At 36.9% G+C, this 14,858-nt stretch overlaps 1 protein-coding gene across 1 annotated transcript in view; it reads right to left on the bottom strand.

Moving 5' to 3' along the window:
• Positions 1 to 14,858, bottom strand: part of LOC109223581 (callose synthase 10) — a 48,663-nt gene that overhangs the window by 22,720 nt on the left and 11,085 nt on the right. Inside the window, exons 4-22 of the mRNA XM_019387954.1 lie at positions 14,448 to 14,571; positions 14,244 to 14,354; positions 13,015 to 13,140; positions 12,210 to 12,299; positions 9,880 to 9,977; positions 9,686 to 9,803; positions 7,896 to 8,024; positions 6,517 to 6,593; positions 6,357 to 6,438; positions 5,430 to 5,522; positions 5,198 to 5,300; positions 4,975 to 5,098; positions 4,710 to 4,893; positions 4,580 to 4,632; positions 3,212 to 3,272; positions 3,004 to 3,085; positions 1,160 to 1,209; positions 424 to 510; positions 160 to 245 (exon numbers count right to left, since the gene is read on the bottom strand). Coding sequence (XP_019243499.1) covers positions 160 to 245; positions 424 to 510; positions 1,160 to 1,209; positions 3,004 to 3,085; positions 3,212 to 3,272; positions 4,580 to 4,632; positions 4,710 to 4,893; positions 4,975 to 5,098; positions 5,198 to 5,300; positions 5,430 to 5,522; positions 6,357 to 6,438; positions 6,517 to 6,593; positions 7,896 to 8,024; positions 9,686 to 9,803; positions 9,880 to 9,977; positions 12,210 to 12,299; positions 13,015 to 13,140; positions 14,244 to 14,354; positions 14,448 to 14,571 — 1,878 coding nt within the window. The remainder of the gene's footprint in view (positions 1 to 159; positions 246 to 423; positions 511 to 1,159; positions 1,210 to 3,003; positions 3,086 to 3,211; positions 3,273 to 4,579; positions 4,633 to 4,709; positions 4,894 to 4,974; positions 5,099 to 5,197; positions 5,301 to 5,429; positions 5,523 to 6,356; positions 6,439 to 6,516; positions 6,594 to 7,895; positions 8,025 to 9,685; positions 9,804 to 9,879; positions 9,978 to 12,209; positions 12,300 to 13,014; positions 13,141 to 14,243; positions 14,355 to 14,447; positions 14,572 to 14,858) is intronic.

The raw sequence follows: 14,858 nt of genomic DNA, 5'->3' as shown, positions 1-14,858 counted from the left end.
TTCAAAGAGTACACGGTTTATATAAATTGGTTAGAACACAGCTGTGCTGACTATCCATCACATGAGAGAGAGAGAAAAATCAGACCAAATGAAAAAAAAAATTATAATTATAAGCAACATAATAGGTAATGAACAATTGACTTTCTTAAGGGCCATCACCTTTTTGTCTGAGGTGACACAAGGTTCTTGACAAAGGCTTCAGGAAAGCTCTCAAAACGTTTATGCACCATCTCGATTGAGCGTATCTGAGAAATTCAATATTTTAAAAGAAAATTTAACTTCAGGATACAGTTGCCTATAAAAGATGAACAACATGCAACTAAATTGGCAAAAAGATGCACAAGAAGCATCATTTTTTTTTCTTTTTTCACAAGCATCATTTTTCTCCAGGAAAATTAAGAGAACTAAAATTTGAAACTATACCTCCCCTAAGCGAGCCCGCGCTCCCATTACACCGCCAACAATAGCAGATAATAAAGTGTACCATATGTGAATATCCATGAGATAAATCTGGAAATGAAGGGTATTTAAGAGAGGAACCAACACCAAACCAATATAGACAAAGGAATACAAAAGCCAACAAGAACTTTAGTTTATGATACACGGCCATCACCTAAAAAGCCAAAACAAAATTTGTAAAGGGAATATTACCAGCAATCTCAAAAGGGAATGACCATTATTACTAGCAGCAGCTGGAGTTTGTAAAGTATAAAACTCAAATACGAACAAGAATGTTCCTAGCTGTAATAATCCCTTGGGTGGATTAAAATAGTTTAATAGTTGCAAATCTGATGACTATTTCTCCGTTTCCACTACCCTTTTTGCACTTTATCATAACAATGACAGCAAACTTAGTAAATCTCTTATGGAGCTAGCTTTATTTGAATGTAACATTTTCTTGAATGGAGTTGAGCTGGTAAGAGTGAACTGCTTTAACTACATAAATAAGCTTTTACATATATTAAGGAAGAGAGAAGCAAGATTCTGCAGAGAATCTACCTCATATCACAGAGTTAAATAAACATGTCAGAATACAAAGTGCAAAAAGAGAATAATTGAAGAATAGTGTTGCTCCATTATCAGAACTAGCTTACAAACATTTCAGAAAGCCATTTCCAAAACCTAAACTATGTTAGTGAAATCAATAATGAATACTTACAGCTATAACAGGAGCCCACAAGCTAACAATTGTCAATACATTATTGTTCTCTGCCAAAAGAAACACAAAACAGATATAAGAGATCAATTTTCCCATCTTGACAAAAGAATCTTAGCACTCTCGTTGGAAAAAGAACAATAGACGTTCAATAACTATCTATAAGCCAAATAAGCAATTTTAAGATTCACCCAGAAAAAGGAGACCAGAAAAGGCATATAAAAGCATGTGCACGGAAAATATTGCATGCATAAACATGCATCTGTACAAAGTTAGCAGAGGGCGTCTTTTCATCTCTTAAGTGGGGAAGGGATGAAGAGTAGGAGAAGACCATCTAACTAATGCCCAGCAATAGAAAACAAATCATGAACAACCAATGTTGTTTATTTAAACTTGGGTTCCCTCATTCTATGACCAGATCAATGCACAAAACTTAAACTCTTAAAAACCTACAAAGTAAATGCATTCCAAGATTAATTACAGATCAGGACAGGAGGAGGAATTCATCCCAAAAAATGAACATCTTAGACTAGCAGAACAATAGACCTTCACAAACACTGAACCAAATTAGAGACCACCAAACAAAGGTTGACAATATAATTTTAAAGGTTAGTTTCAGCTGGGAAGTGAAGTCATTTCGAAAAATTGGTTATTCCTTGGATCATTCTGCAGTACATAACCTCACTTTTCCAGACAGCATTGCAGATTACTGGTAGATAAAAACTTTGAAATCTTTTTTTTGGTAAAGTCATACTATAGCTCCTGGTAGGGGCCGGCTTGAATGCACCTCGACTAATTCAACGGGGTGCTTGCTACCTCCAACAAGCACAAGTATCGGATAACTCTGTCCACCAAAGGCTTGGTTAGATGGGAAGAAACCACCTAACTTTTTTTGCCACCCTTGGATTTGAACCTGATACCTCATGGTTCTCAACCAACTTCATTGACCACGAGGACACACCCTTTGGGTGCTTTCTTTGTAAATACTTAATATCTTATTCATAAGTTATCTCGTATAATAGCAAAGTGTACTACTATATATATATATATGTGTGCGTGTGTGTGTGTGTGTGACAAACCCAAAATCAAACCAAACACCCAATCAACCTATACTTCTCGGACATAGCTGTAGTCAAAGCACCCAAGTTAGGTGGACCAAATCTAGTGCAAATCCCACACCCACAACCAAATCTAGTCGGACGGACACGGGTGCACCAGGGATTGAAGGATCTGAGCAACATAGGACTATGGAGTACTGAAATATTATGGGCGCAAATAGTTCATTTATTACTAGGGATTGAGGTGAAGTTGTTGGTCAGATATCCTATATATAAAGGTGTACACTCATGCATACATCCTGAAGAAATTACATATAGTGAATCTAAAAGAACTTGCAAGTGAGACATACATGATCAATACAGCAAAATCTTACTATCACAAAAAACTCTTTGGCAGACATTTTTTGATACAGTAATAAATTTTATAAATGAAGGGCAGAAATTTTTTAGTAAACTCTTTGGAAGACATTACAACCATGTAATACTAAACGGTCTACCTTCAACTGAAAAGGAATGAACTATTGGAAACGCAAGAGGAAAAAGATCAAATTCTACAATCACCCAGCAAAGAGGAAGATCTCAAGTTCCCTTCCACATCAATTATTCATTCCCTTAATAAGTTGGAAGACGGTGTAATCATTGGTAACTGATTTTTTTAACTTACTGCAAAGACAGAATATTTTTTTAAAGTAATATCACCAGAACTGAAGCCGACTGAGGTGGTAAATAACAATCCTAAATGGAGTTAATTTTGGACCACATGGAAACCAATAAGAAATGTTGACTTACTCTTTGATATAAAATCATGCCAGGAGTACTGCAGGGAAGGAAGATCGAGTATGATCCGAGTAGGTCCAACTAGCGGTTTGATCTGCAATTGTTATCATAGCCAACACATCGTCTCAACATAGCAAAACTAAATAATACTGTAAAAACTTGTAAAAGATAATATTGATAAAAAAGAATGATAATTCAAAATCCAAGCACCATCGCTTGCCTGAAGAAAGTAGGCAAAGGTGAACTTGCAAGCAAATATCACCAACCAATAGAGCAAATATCTGCAACACTTAACACACATGAAGATATTAAAATCTGCGCACATTTGACAGAAACCCAAAATAAGTACTCCATGAGTAATGAGAAACAACAACTACCCAAAAGAGAGAACCTATACTGTCAAAAGAGGATATGACAATCTATGCTCCAACAAGGAATTGATCGACAAATGGCCTTGGAAGCTTATATGGAAAACCAAACTACCTACAAAAGTAGCTGGCTTTATGTGGACAACATTGTATGGAGCTTGTCTTACTCAAGACAATCTTAGCAGAAGGAGTATACCGACTGTGAATAGATGTTATATGAGCCAGATGGAATCTGAGAGTGTGAGGCATCTTTTTTTGCATTGCCTGGGTTATGCCAAACAGTATCAAGGAAGCTTATGAGAGTTGGTGTTCTTGGAGAGTTGGGAAATCCATCAAAAAGACTTGGTCAATGGTACCTGGTGCTATTTTTTGGAGTATTTGGAATAAAAGGAACCGTAGATGTTTTGATGGGATTTCAACTCCCAACCACACTCTTAAAGCCACGTGTTTAATTAACTTATTTAGTTGGTTCAATCAGGCCCCTGTAACTAGTGTTGAACTATTTCTGGATTTTGTCTGCTCCTTAGTTGTCCAGTAAGTTTCTGTATATGAGCAGACAATACCTTTATGTTGTAATTTTTGCTATGCATCTTCTTGATGCCATTTAATGAAATTCCCTTACTTCATCAAAAAAAAAAAAAAAAGAAACAACAACTACCCCATGGCTAAAAATCAAGATATTCAATAATAAAAAGCATATAACTTCTCTCATTATTTCTCGAAAATAACTTTTCTCAATTACAAACAACAGTACTAGAACGAAGATATGGTCGGGAAAAGAAAACAGCAACACCACCATAAGGTATACTGGCATAAATTGACTACAGTGGAGCTGCACTTTATAGGATAAGACAACTTAAGCACGATACACAAAAAAGTAAAGGAAATATGATGTAATAGAAAAAAGAACCAAGAAAAACAAAAACTGTTAGTCGTGGATCAAGATTGTTATCAAGTAATTTGTGGAACCCCAGACAGGGATTACATGAAAGATGGAGATAAATAACTACAACAACAACCATAGTCAACACCACAAAATCCTTTTCTCCAGTGTGTTTTTGTACTTGTATTTTCTTGTTGTGCACCATGGGAGACTGAAGTAAATGAAAACCATGGATCAAATCATCCATTAACAAATAATTCCCACTCGTGATAAGCGAGAATCAAGACTACTCTTACACAATTCAAAAGCTAAAACGTTAAAAGAACTAAGAACAAACCGTAGATAGTCAGTTGTTTTCTCAACAAGACCACGGCCAACAAAGTATCTCTCCTGGAAATATAATCAATATGTTAAAAATATGAGCGAACCTTAGTCGCAAAGGAGTCTTACAATGTATAGAAGAATACCTGATAGATCCACTTAAAAAATTGGAAGAAAGATTGATCAGACATTTCTGATAGTTTGTGACAGGCAGGTAACTTTGTCAGGAGCGCAAAAACAATTCGTATGCCAGCATAAACACCCAGAACCAGGATATAAAGGCGAAAATAAAAGGGGTCTTTGTTTGTATTCCTTTCTTCTAAAAGTTTCCTGTATTAGGATTACATCAGATACCAATCTTTAACGAGAATATAAAACAAGAGGAAATAACTGCTAGGAAAAAAGACTTACAGATAGACATATATCGCAAATGCCGAGCTCACACCAGTCCAGAAAAACCTGATAACAATCCTTGATATAGCCATGCCTCTTGCGGTACTGTAGGCCCCAAACATAAGGAGCACATCTAAGCAACCTAGAGAAGAAGCAAGATGACACAGTAAACAAGGATGGAAGCAGAAGAAAAGAAAAGACTAATAAATAAATCAGAGCAACAGCACAGATGCCAACTCACTCTCTATGAAATTCATAACGGCAAATGTGGGGGCAACACTAAGCAATTTCTTGAAAGTGTCCAGATTTATTTTATTATGGCTGAAGGCTATGATTGTCAATGCCTGAACAGTAGAGGAAGAAGCTGATACAAACCCTTTTATGCTATAAATCAAACTTAGTGGATAAGCCAAAAAAAAAAACTATTAAAAAAGACCTTAGTGGGTGAGCAGCATGAAAAGAATGAATATAACCTGAAACATGACAACCAAAAAGATCCACAAACGATGAAAACTCCGGTACAAGTGAAGGAATGTCCGATGCTCAACAAATGTGCTTTTTCCAGTCTGCCAGTTCAGAATAAGTACAAAAAGAACAAGATTAAAACAAAAAAATAAACAACACCATAGTACAGTTAATATTGAGGAAATTGGATAAATACCGGGGGGAACAGTAAAACAAAACATGACGAAGGTCAAAATGATCAAACGGCACAGTTAAAGAAAGGAACGATATGAGAACCGTCACAGTTAATACACCTCAAATAAAAATACGATTATCTTCTTTTGGAAAATGTGACAAAAACAAAACCAGAGTTCAACCGAAAACTCAAAACCAGATTCCTGAAACCCAAATATTCACGCCTCTAGAAGACCCTTTCAGGACTCATCTTTTCACCAACTTCAATCACAAGCCGAAAACGGTCTAACACAATCCGCAATCATGAAATAGTATAGGAAGACCTTAAGAAACATCTTCCCTCGCCATGAGCAGATCAGAAAACCAAATCGAAATTATTAGATACATAATGAATCTACAGAATCCATTCTTTTAAAAAAAGAATCTAGAGAATCATGCATATTTCAGTTTGTCATCAAATCATCTCCACCTAAAGCAACATCCTAACACGTGAGGCAGTCCATCATGCATTTATTATCTGATGACATGTTGTTACTCTTCACATTATAGCCATTTTCATTACGTTGTACAAGTAGAAACCAATTCAAGACACAAAAGGAAAGACTAAAAAATACCCATAGAGACACACCGGAAACCAGAATACTATGTAAAGCTTCATCAGGACATGTGAAAAAAATATTTCTACTGCAGATTTTGCATATGCAGCATCTAACTAACCAACTCATAATTCAACAGCAATTTTAGTAGCCAATAAAACCAACCCTTTTGCCTTTCTTAGCTGGCTTCCGCAAGAATGAGGAATCCTTCTTAAAAGGCCAACCCAACTCAAAGCAAGTAGGTGACCTGCAAAAGCATCATTGAAGAGAATGATATCCAATTCCGTGGGGCTAAATTCATTTTAAAAATAGAAAAGGAATGCACCAGAAATATTCATTAAAGTCGTCATAATTCCGCCACTTGGAGTGTGCAGCTTTCCCATTATTGTTTCTCGCAGCTTCCTGCATTTTTTGAAGGAAAAAAAAACCACACCAGAAAGAAAAAACATTAATAAATAGGTTAAAGTAAATAACTCCCAGAACAACAACAACAACAACAACAACCACCCAGTATAATCCCACTTAGTGGGGTCTGGGGAGGGTAGTGTGTATGCAGACCTTACCCCTACCCTGGGGTAGAGAGGCTGTTTCCAAATAGACCCTCGGCATCCTTCCCTCCAAGAACTTCCCACCTTGCTCTTGGGGAGACTCGAACTCACAACCTCTTGGTTGGAAGTGGAGGTTGCTTACCATCAGAGCAACCCCTCTTGTCAAGGTAGGTTAAAGTAAATAACTCCCAGAACACGCACAAAATTTAATGAAATATTACAAGATCTCAAGATAACATTGTAAACAATTTTTTAGATGAAGGTAAAAACATTCTAAACATTTTATGAAGAGTAGACACCAGAGCACAACAAACTAACACATTCCTCTACTAATTTGTGAAAGACCTCCAATGACATTAAATATTTCGAGAAGACGCAATAAGCTGCACATACACAAAAAGCACTGCTTCTAAACATCAAGCACTGCCTACTAGCGATTCACCACCCTCTGAAAAAGATTTTTTGCCATTACTGGGGAATGTAGCTAAACTTGCCACTATCCACAAACCATAAAGCTTGACTATGCTAAAAGATAAAGCTTGACTATGCTAAAAGATAAACCAGTGAAGTTACAATATAGTCACAAAGAGCACCAGATAATCCTTAATATGGTTGATATTGGATAAGAATAGACGGTTGAACCATAGGAGCAGATATTGAAGGGTACCATAAAGAAGTCAGAAATTTACAAGAAGCCAACATCATTCATTTGCATTGAAGATCATTAACGATATGGAAGCATAATTTTAAATTATTTTATAAGGGATATGGAAGCAAAATATGGCAATTCCTCACAACGAAATGCACAAGCATTTTCCTACCACGGGCTGGGGAACAAATCAGTTAAGCACAAGTTACATTTTTTTTTATAAGTAGTTAAGCACAGGTTACTACTTTTCATAGTATAACCAGGCTATTCAAACTTCACTGAGTTCATTCAGTTTATAGCGCTCCAAATTTGATTTTGCAACCAAGATGCATTTCATCTTTATGGCGCAGAATCACAGTTCTTACTCCATCAATATCAAGTTTTATTTTTTTGAATGTTTACTTCATCAAGTATTATTCATCACTCAAGCAGTAGTTGTAACTTGTAAGTTCAGAAGTGGATTAAAGTTTATGGAATAACGGGATAAAATGTGATAAATGGGCTCACAGCTACTATCGTATCGTATATAGGACGAATAATTTGTTCCAGAAAGGACACAGACTGGTTCTCGCCCACACAACTCGTGGCAGGACTGGCTTCTCCATGATCCAAAATTGCATCTAGTTCTCTAGCCATCTGCATAATTCAAAATAACATGTGAACCTATCAGGACAAACATACAAATATTTCCTGTGGCCCCAATTTGGAGGCCACACATAGACAGAGCAATAACTAGTGCTGGACACTGCTTCACGAAAGAACCACTACAACATCCTTATAATGATCTCATCTAACATTTTTCTTAAAATAATATCAAACTGATCACCATAACGACAGAAAGCAAAAAGGACAGTAATACTCCATAGCCTGCATAAACTATCTTTGGACAATTAAGCACCATTATGTTCTGCTTAAATGTGATTTCAGCTCAGTAGGTACTACAAATCTAATATGATAGTCCATAGCACAACGACTGTGCTAAGAGAAACCAGAGTTACAGGATCCCAAAAAAAAAGAACACTCAACATCATATTTACACTCGTGTTCGCCAAAACTGGACAGACTAAAGATTTCACAAACAGTCAGTCTAGCTCACCAAGCCCGGCACAACGAGAGGTAGGCCATTAACCAACTAAGAGAAGCAGCCTCACTTATGGAAAGTAGAAACAGGGCCAAGCAGTTTTAAAGGAATAATCTCGAAGAAAGAATGATATCAGTTGACTTGCAAATAAGCACAAGCTGGTTAAGTTACTTGGAGAAATTGAGACCATATCCCTTTTCCCAAGGAAAAAAGAGAACCAAGAAAAAGGGTTTAGAAGTTTGGGGAGGACAAACATTAGCCTGAATTAATCATCAAGAATACAAAAAACGAACAGAGAATGGAAGAGAAACCAACAGTTAACAGCCTTAAGGATAACTGAATATAGTAGGTGGTGATTTAGGCACTTTTTACATGCTAGAAGAAGTGCATCCAGTAAGTGTCTTGGGGTGGTACAGAATAGAAGTGGGAAAATAAAAGACACAGAGCATCATCTTTTTTACTGTCACGAATACCAAAAGAAATTTAGATCCTAGCTAAACCAAGGAACGCTGGACAAAACTTTAGGACATTGACCACGTTTACTACATAACATTTAAGTTCCAAACTGGCAAGATAGTATAGTCACTCCAGTTGTCAACCCATATCCTTTGTCTTACAATGAATGGCAGCATTAACATTACTTATATTTTGAAATGACTCATACGCCTGGCATGCTTCAGGTTCATTAAAACAGTCTGGGTTAGACATCATAGGTTCAGCTCACTTAAACAGTTCAACGAGTAAAACTAAACAAATTGTAGGTTCAGCTCACTTAAATAGTTAATCAACTAAGACAAGTTTTGCAAGGTTTTGGAGCATATCTATAGTGAAGCTAACAGGTTGTTTTTAGCTTTTTGTTTCCACTTGCTTCATCAAAAAAAAAATTACAAGGTTTTGGAACCACAGTTTTGAGCTATTACACATAGTAATAGAATATCAGAGAGTTGCATTCAAATGAGCATTATGATATTTGAGTCAGCTTGTGTACAATGTAATACTTGATTTTGGAAAATATATCTATTATCTTTGATTTAACGCATTAATGTTGGGACTAAATATATCAATAACCTATTTAGCAAATCATCACTAGAAGAGAGGGCCACAAATTCCCAAAGAGAGAAACTACCTCCAGCAAAACCGCAGATCAAATAGCAAACAGCTCCAGTTCAACCGCTAATCAAATAGCAAAAGAAATAGAAACAACAGACTGACTTACATGATGGAATATATAGCAGATGCATTCGGGAAGAAAACGGACATTTGCAGCTTCACCCCATATGCAGAAGTAGAGTGAAACAAGAAAAAGCTTCCTGTCCCTGTTAATGGCTTCTAATCTGTTGAAATGATTGAAATGAGAATCAGTTGAGAATTACATTAGCAATTATATACAACAAAAGCTGCAGAACTAACTTATTCCACACAAGCCGAATGCGCAAGTATCTACACCACTTGATGTAATTATCCAAAACCTTCAGAAAAACCTCGGTGATAACCTTCTCATCTATTTTCTGCCAGAGAAAAAGCACATAATTTGAAACATTAACGTTTTTCCTGTAAATGAAGCAACACATCTATGATTGGCATATAAACTGTATGCCACTTTCAACTACATTGACCATTTGAAAGTATCAGCTTAAGATTCCACTTAGTCTTCAAGGCAAAAAATGGCTTGTATAACAGATAGTGCACTCCACCATCAGAATGAACTTTCACTCGCAAGTAACCCTTTATCAGATCCTCTCCAGAACTTTGTCAACCAAAAAGCTCACAACAATTATTCCAATATTTAAGTAAGACGAGATATCAATGAAATCCTGAAGGTTGATGCACATACAGCAAAAAAGAGAAACTAGTAGTGAGTTAATGACGATGGATACTCATCTCAAGTCTGTGACATAACAATTCTGCTAGCTACATTTGAAATGGAAATATGTCCAAATGCATCCATTAAAAGTTTATATGATAATGCTATATGTGACATCTCAGTCATCATTAGAATAATGTCCCAAATGCTTATTCAAACACAAAATAAAAGGCCTAAGGCGGCTTTAAAGTTGTAGTTAGAGGGTTGATAATAGGCAGAGTACATAGTTTACCCCGTACCTTGACACCAAATCCCTGTGACACACCCGTCGAACAAGGGCAACTTTTTACACGCCCAACCTTTCCAAAGTGGATCCAAGACACCTGTTTGCTTACCTGGTGAGCGCGTGCTTAACCAAAAGAATGGCACGCTAACCTTGTACATTATGGTCAATTCCTTATTTAACTGCCAGATGTCAAAAATTATAATTTTTCTTTTTTTTTATTTGGTCCCATTCTCTCTCCCTCATCTTCCCCACCTAAGCACTCATATTCTCCATTAACACACGGCTACACGTATATACCTCAAAAGCACCACCGGACCTCCACCAATAAAACCAACTTCAACCACCAACCGACCATCATGAAACCATAGCAGCAAAAACTAGATTCACGCCTAAACCCATCACCAGCTGTCCCTTCCCTCGATTCACGCTGCCATGGACGTAACCTGAAGCCACCAAGAAATCATCCATCCCCTTTCTCTCAATTAAAATCGCCACCACTCATCAGCCACGAAATAGCCTTCCAACCTAAATTCCTCTCTCTTCCTACAATCTCCAAGAAGTGGTCAAGCACGAGAGTGGTGTGTAGACACTCTGAAAAGGTTGGTTTTGTAAAAGGTTGCCCGTGTTCGAGGGGTGTGTCACAGGGATTTGGTCTCAAATCGGAAGGGGGGGGGGGGGGGGGAAACTATGTATTCTGCCTTGAAAATAATACACACACACACACAAAAAAAAAAAAAAAGAAATCATCAATATTCGGCAAAGCTTCTGGGAAGCCAGACGTGCTTATTTTAGAGAGTTAAGGTGTTTGGCCAAAGCTTTTAGAAGATAAAAGAGCTTTTGAGTAGTAGTGGTAAAAGTTGTTTTTCGAAAGCTGAAAAAAGTAGCTTTTTCCCGGAAGCACTTTTAGAACCTTGGTCAAGCACAAATTGCTCCTCTAATATTGGCAAAAGTGTATTTCAGATTGATTAGCTAAATAAAATTGCTTCTAAAGTAAAGAAGCACTTCTGACAAAAAACACTTTTAAAATTAACCTTTTTTGGAAGCTTGGCCAAACAAGCTATAATAGGATATGATAAAAGAGGAAAACTTTTTTAAAAGTGATATTGTAAAAAAGACTCACTTCGCCCTCTTGCTATAACTCAGTCAACTATGGGATATCTAGTCTTGATACAAAACTACTTCCTTGAACCACAAAGGTTTTACATGACCTGGAGAGGCAGCACCGTTAAATATTCTCACTTTCACACTATTACCAAATTCACCACCCAACTAGCCAACACATCTCTACAACCTTTCCATATAACTCTTATTTTGTACATAAATTCTTTTGTTTGCAGCAGGGTTCGAACCTGTGACGTGCGCCTAATCAACACATCACTTGTTGTGCTCTTACCACCGGACAATACTCAATAGTCCTATGAACAACTTTGTACATAAATTCTACACGGGCTTTTACCCCTTCAATTAATTAATGACTTATATTTATCAAAAATAATTATTGAAAATTCAAGCACTCATTTATGCAATAACAACAACAACATACCCAGTGTAGTCCACAAGTAGGGTCTGGGGAGGGTAGTGTCATTTATGCAATGACACCAGTAAACCAAACAGATAACTGAACACTCTAATAATCAATTAATAACTCACTGGATCAGGTTCAACAGGTATTCCAAGTCGTGACTGGGCATTTGCAACAATGAGGATGACATTTTCGCGCTGGTTACTTATATTGTCTTTCTGCACATAAGAGCAACCTAGATCAGCAAGAATAGTGACACAATTCAACATAGTAGCAGGTTAGAACGAATTATAGGACATGAGGAAACGCTAGAGCTAAAGGTCAAATTTACATATGACTAATGAATTTCCCTATCCAATTGTTGTTCATTTCCATCCGCAACCTTCATATAGAGGTATACAGAATACAATCCCACGCAGTTCCAGTGAGATTGCTTTGGCAAGAACGGTGTGCCCACAGGAGCAACATCCTAACTCAATAAAACCATGAATTCCTGGCTACTATGGAAATAGAAATCACTGACTCTTCCCATAAGAACATTTTTTACAGCTAAGGAAGTTCTCTTGACGGTCAAAGCTCAGGTGTATCGTTCCACTGATACAAACAGCTTAAAGCTTGACGACTTTCCTGATTAAGGAAATTTTGCAGATACAAGGAATAATATGACAGTATTTGATTTTGTTAGAGAACAAAAGTAATGCTGCATATTTATACACGCCCTACAATGTATCCTGGAAGGCAGGATATATTAGAAAAAATTTTAACAGCTAACAAGATAAGTTCAGTAATCATATAGCAAATAAAAAATTAGGTAAACCGAAGCTCACAAATTCGTTTGGAGAAGAAAAGATCCAATAACTTTCAATGTTTCTCTCCAAAATTTACATGGAAAAATTAGAAATAAAGCATATCGAAATGTTATTAAGCACCAACCTGAAAGCCAAAGACGTATTCTAGAAGATCAAACATATCCATATCCCGTTGTCCAGGAATCTCAAAATCAGCGGGTAGCTGAGGGAACTGCTCAGTGTACTTCAGTGCTGATATGGCACCCCGAACCTGCACATATTTCCCACTAATATTATTTCTCACTGATACATTGCACGAATATATATATATAACGCATACTTAGAGATATAAAAGAATAGATGATTCTTCACATGCAGCGAAGCAGATATAATATTGAAGAATAGATGATCCTCCACTGCAGCAAAGAAGTGTAGGCCCCAAAATAAAAGGAAACCTAACACTCACAATCCTCAAGTTCAGAAATTAGTTTAATTTAAGCAGAATCCGGAGTGTACAGGCAGGCAACAAGCATTACGTGCAATTTTTCCTTCGCAGTTTCAATGGCGTCAGGCACTCAAGACCAAATTCTTCTTACATTAAATAGGATTTAAGCAACGGAAGAAAACACCGGTATTTACAAACTCTTGTCAAGAATTTTCACTCAAAGAGAGACAGTAAATAAAATAAGGTTATACAAGCAAAACAAATAAGGCCATAATTCAGAACAGGCAATAAATTTAGAGCTAAAGTGAAGTGATAAAAGGGGGAATGATTAGAAGATTGATAAATTTGACAAATAAATATTATTGACAACTAAACAAATACATACTACAACATTCTAGTCTGCCTGCAAATATTGGCACGTAATATCTACATAACAATAACCCTTTTCTGATTTGACTCATAGAAACTAAACAACAAACCCAGTGTAATCTCCCAGTAGGGTCTTTTGGGGGGTTTGGGGGGGGGGGGGGGTGTTACACAGACCTTACCCCCTACCTTGTGAAGGTAGAGAGGCTGTTTCCGATAGACCCCCGCCTCAAGATAAAACTAAAAAAGCATACGACTCATAGAAACTAAGAAAGTTCAAAATGAATATATAGGAGTTACCTAGATATATGCTTTATATTATAGTTGAGGTGAGTAAAGGTGGTTAATTTGTGAGTAGATGGCACATCAAGGTAAAACTATTTTGCATTTTGAATACGATGGAAGACAGCAAGATATTGTTGTCTAAGGTAAAGAATCAAACAAATTGGAACGCAAGGAGTAAAATGATGACGTTTTCTAAGTGGTGATAATGATTAAAGCACATAAGGGGTAAATCTTACTGCAGAGTTGTCATAAATAACAGGAAAAATCAGCATTCTTACCTCTGGGAAAAAACCAATAGCATTTGTCAACGATGGTGCCTCTAGAGGAACAATATTGTATGGTGCAAGTTCCCCCGATAAAGTTGCATCAGATTTCTTGATCCTTCTCAACTGAACAAACCATGAGAGAAGAAGTCACAAGTAGGGGAATTAGTCTCAGACTATACTCAGACAGAAATACAAAGAAGTGAAAGGAAATATTACCTCCTCCATAATAAGCCTTCCCACACCATCAGGAGCGGCATCTTTGCTCAGAGACTCCATCACTTCAACCACAGCCCTCAAGGTAGCGAATACCTTTCTCATTTCTGAAAATCTAAGTCCCAACCTGAGAAAAGAATAAAAGAACAAAATTAATGGGTGAAACTTTTTCGTTAACAAAAAGAGCTAGCAAGGATCAACAGAAGAGTAAGATCAGTCCTCAACTTCTGAGATAATATAACTACTATTCAGCAATAAAAATTCAATACTGTCGCAATCTTCATCATGAAACAGCTTATACGCCAAAAGTGAATATGCTATCAAACTGGAAGCACTGCAGCAAATAGAAGATAGCCAGAAAAGACACCTCAAGGCTTAAGCTAAAAGGTCAAGAAGATCAGCCCCACACCCCGA

The sequence above is a fragment of the Nicotiana attenuata genome, chromosome 3, assembly GCF_001879085.1.
Source record: "Nicotiana attenuata strain UT chromosome 3, NIATTr2, whole genome shotgun sequence".
NCBI classification, from domain to species: domain Eukaryota; kingdom Viridiplantae; phylum Streptophyta; class Magnoliopsida; order Solanales; family Solanaceae; genus Nicotiana; species Nicotiana attenuata.
This window is presented reverse-complemented; position numbering and strand designations above follow the sequence as displayed.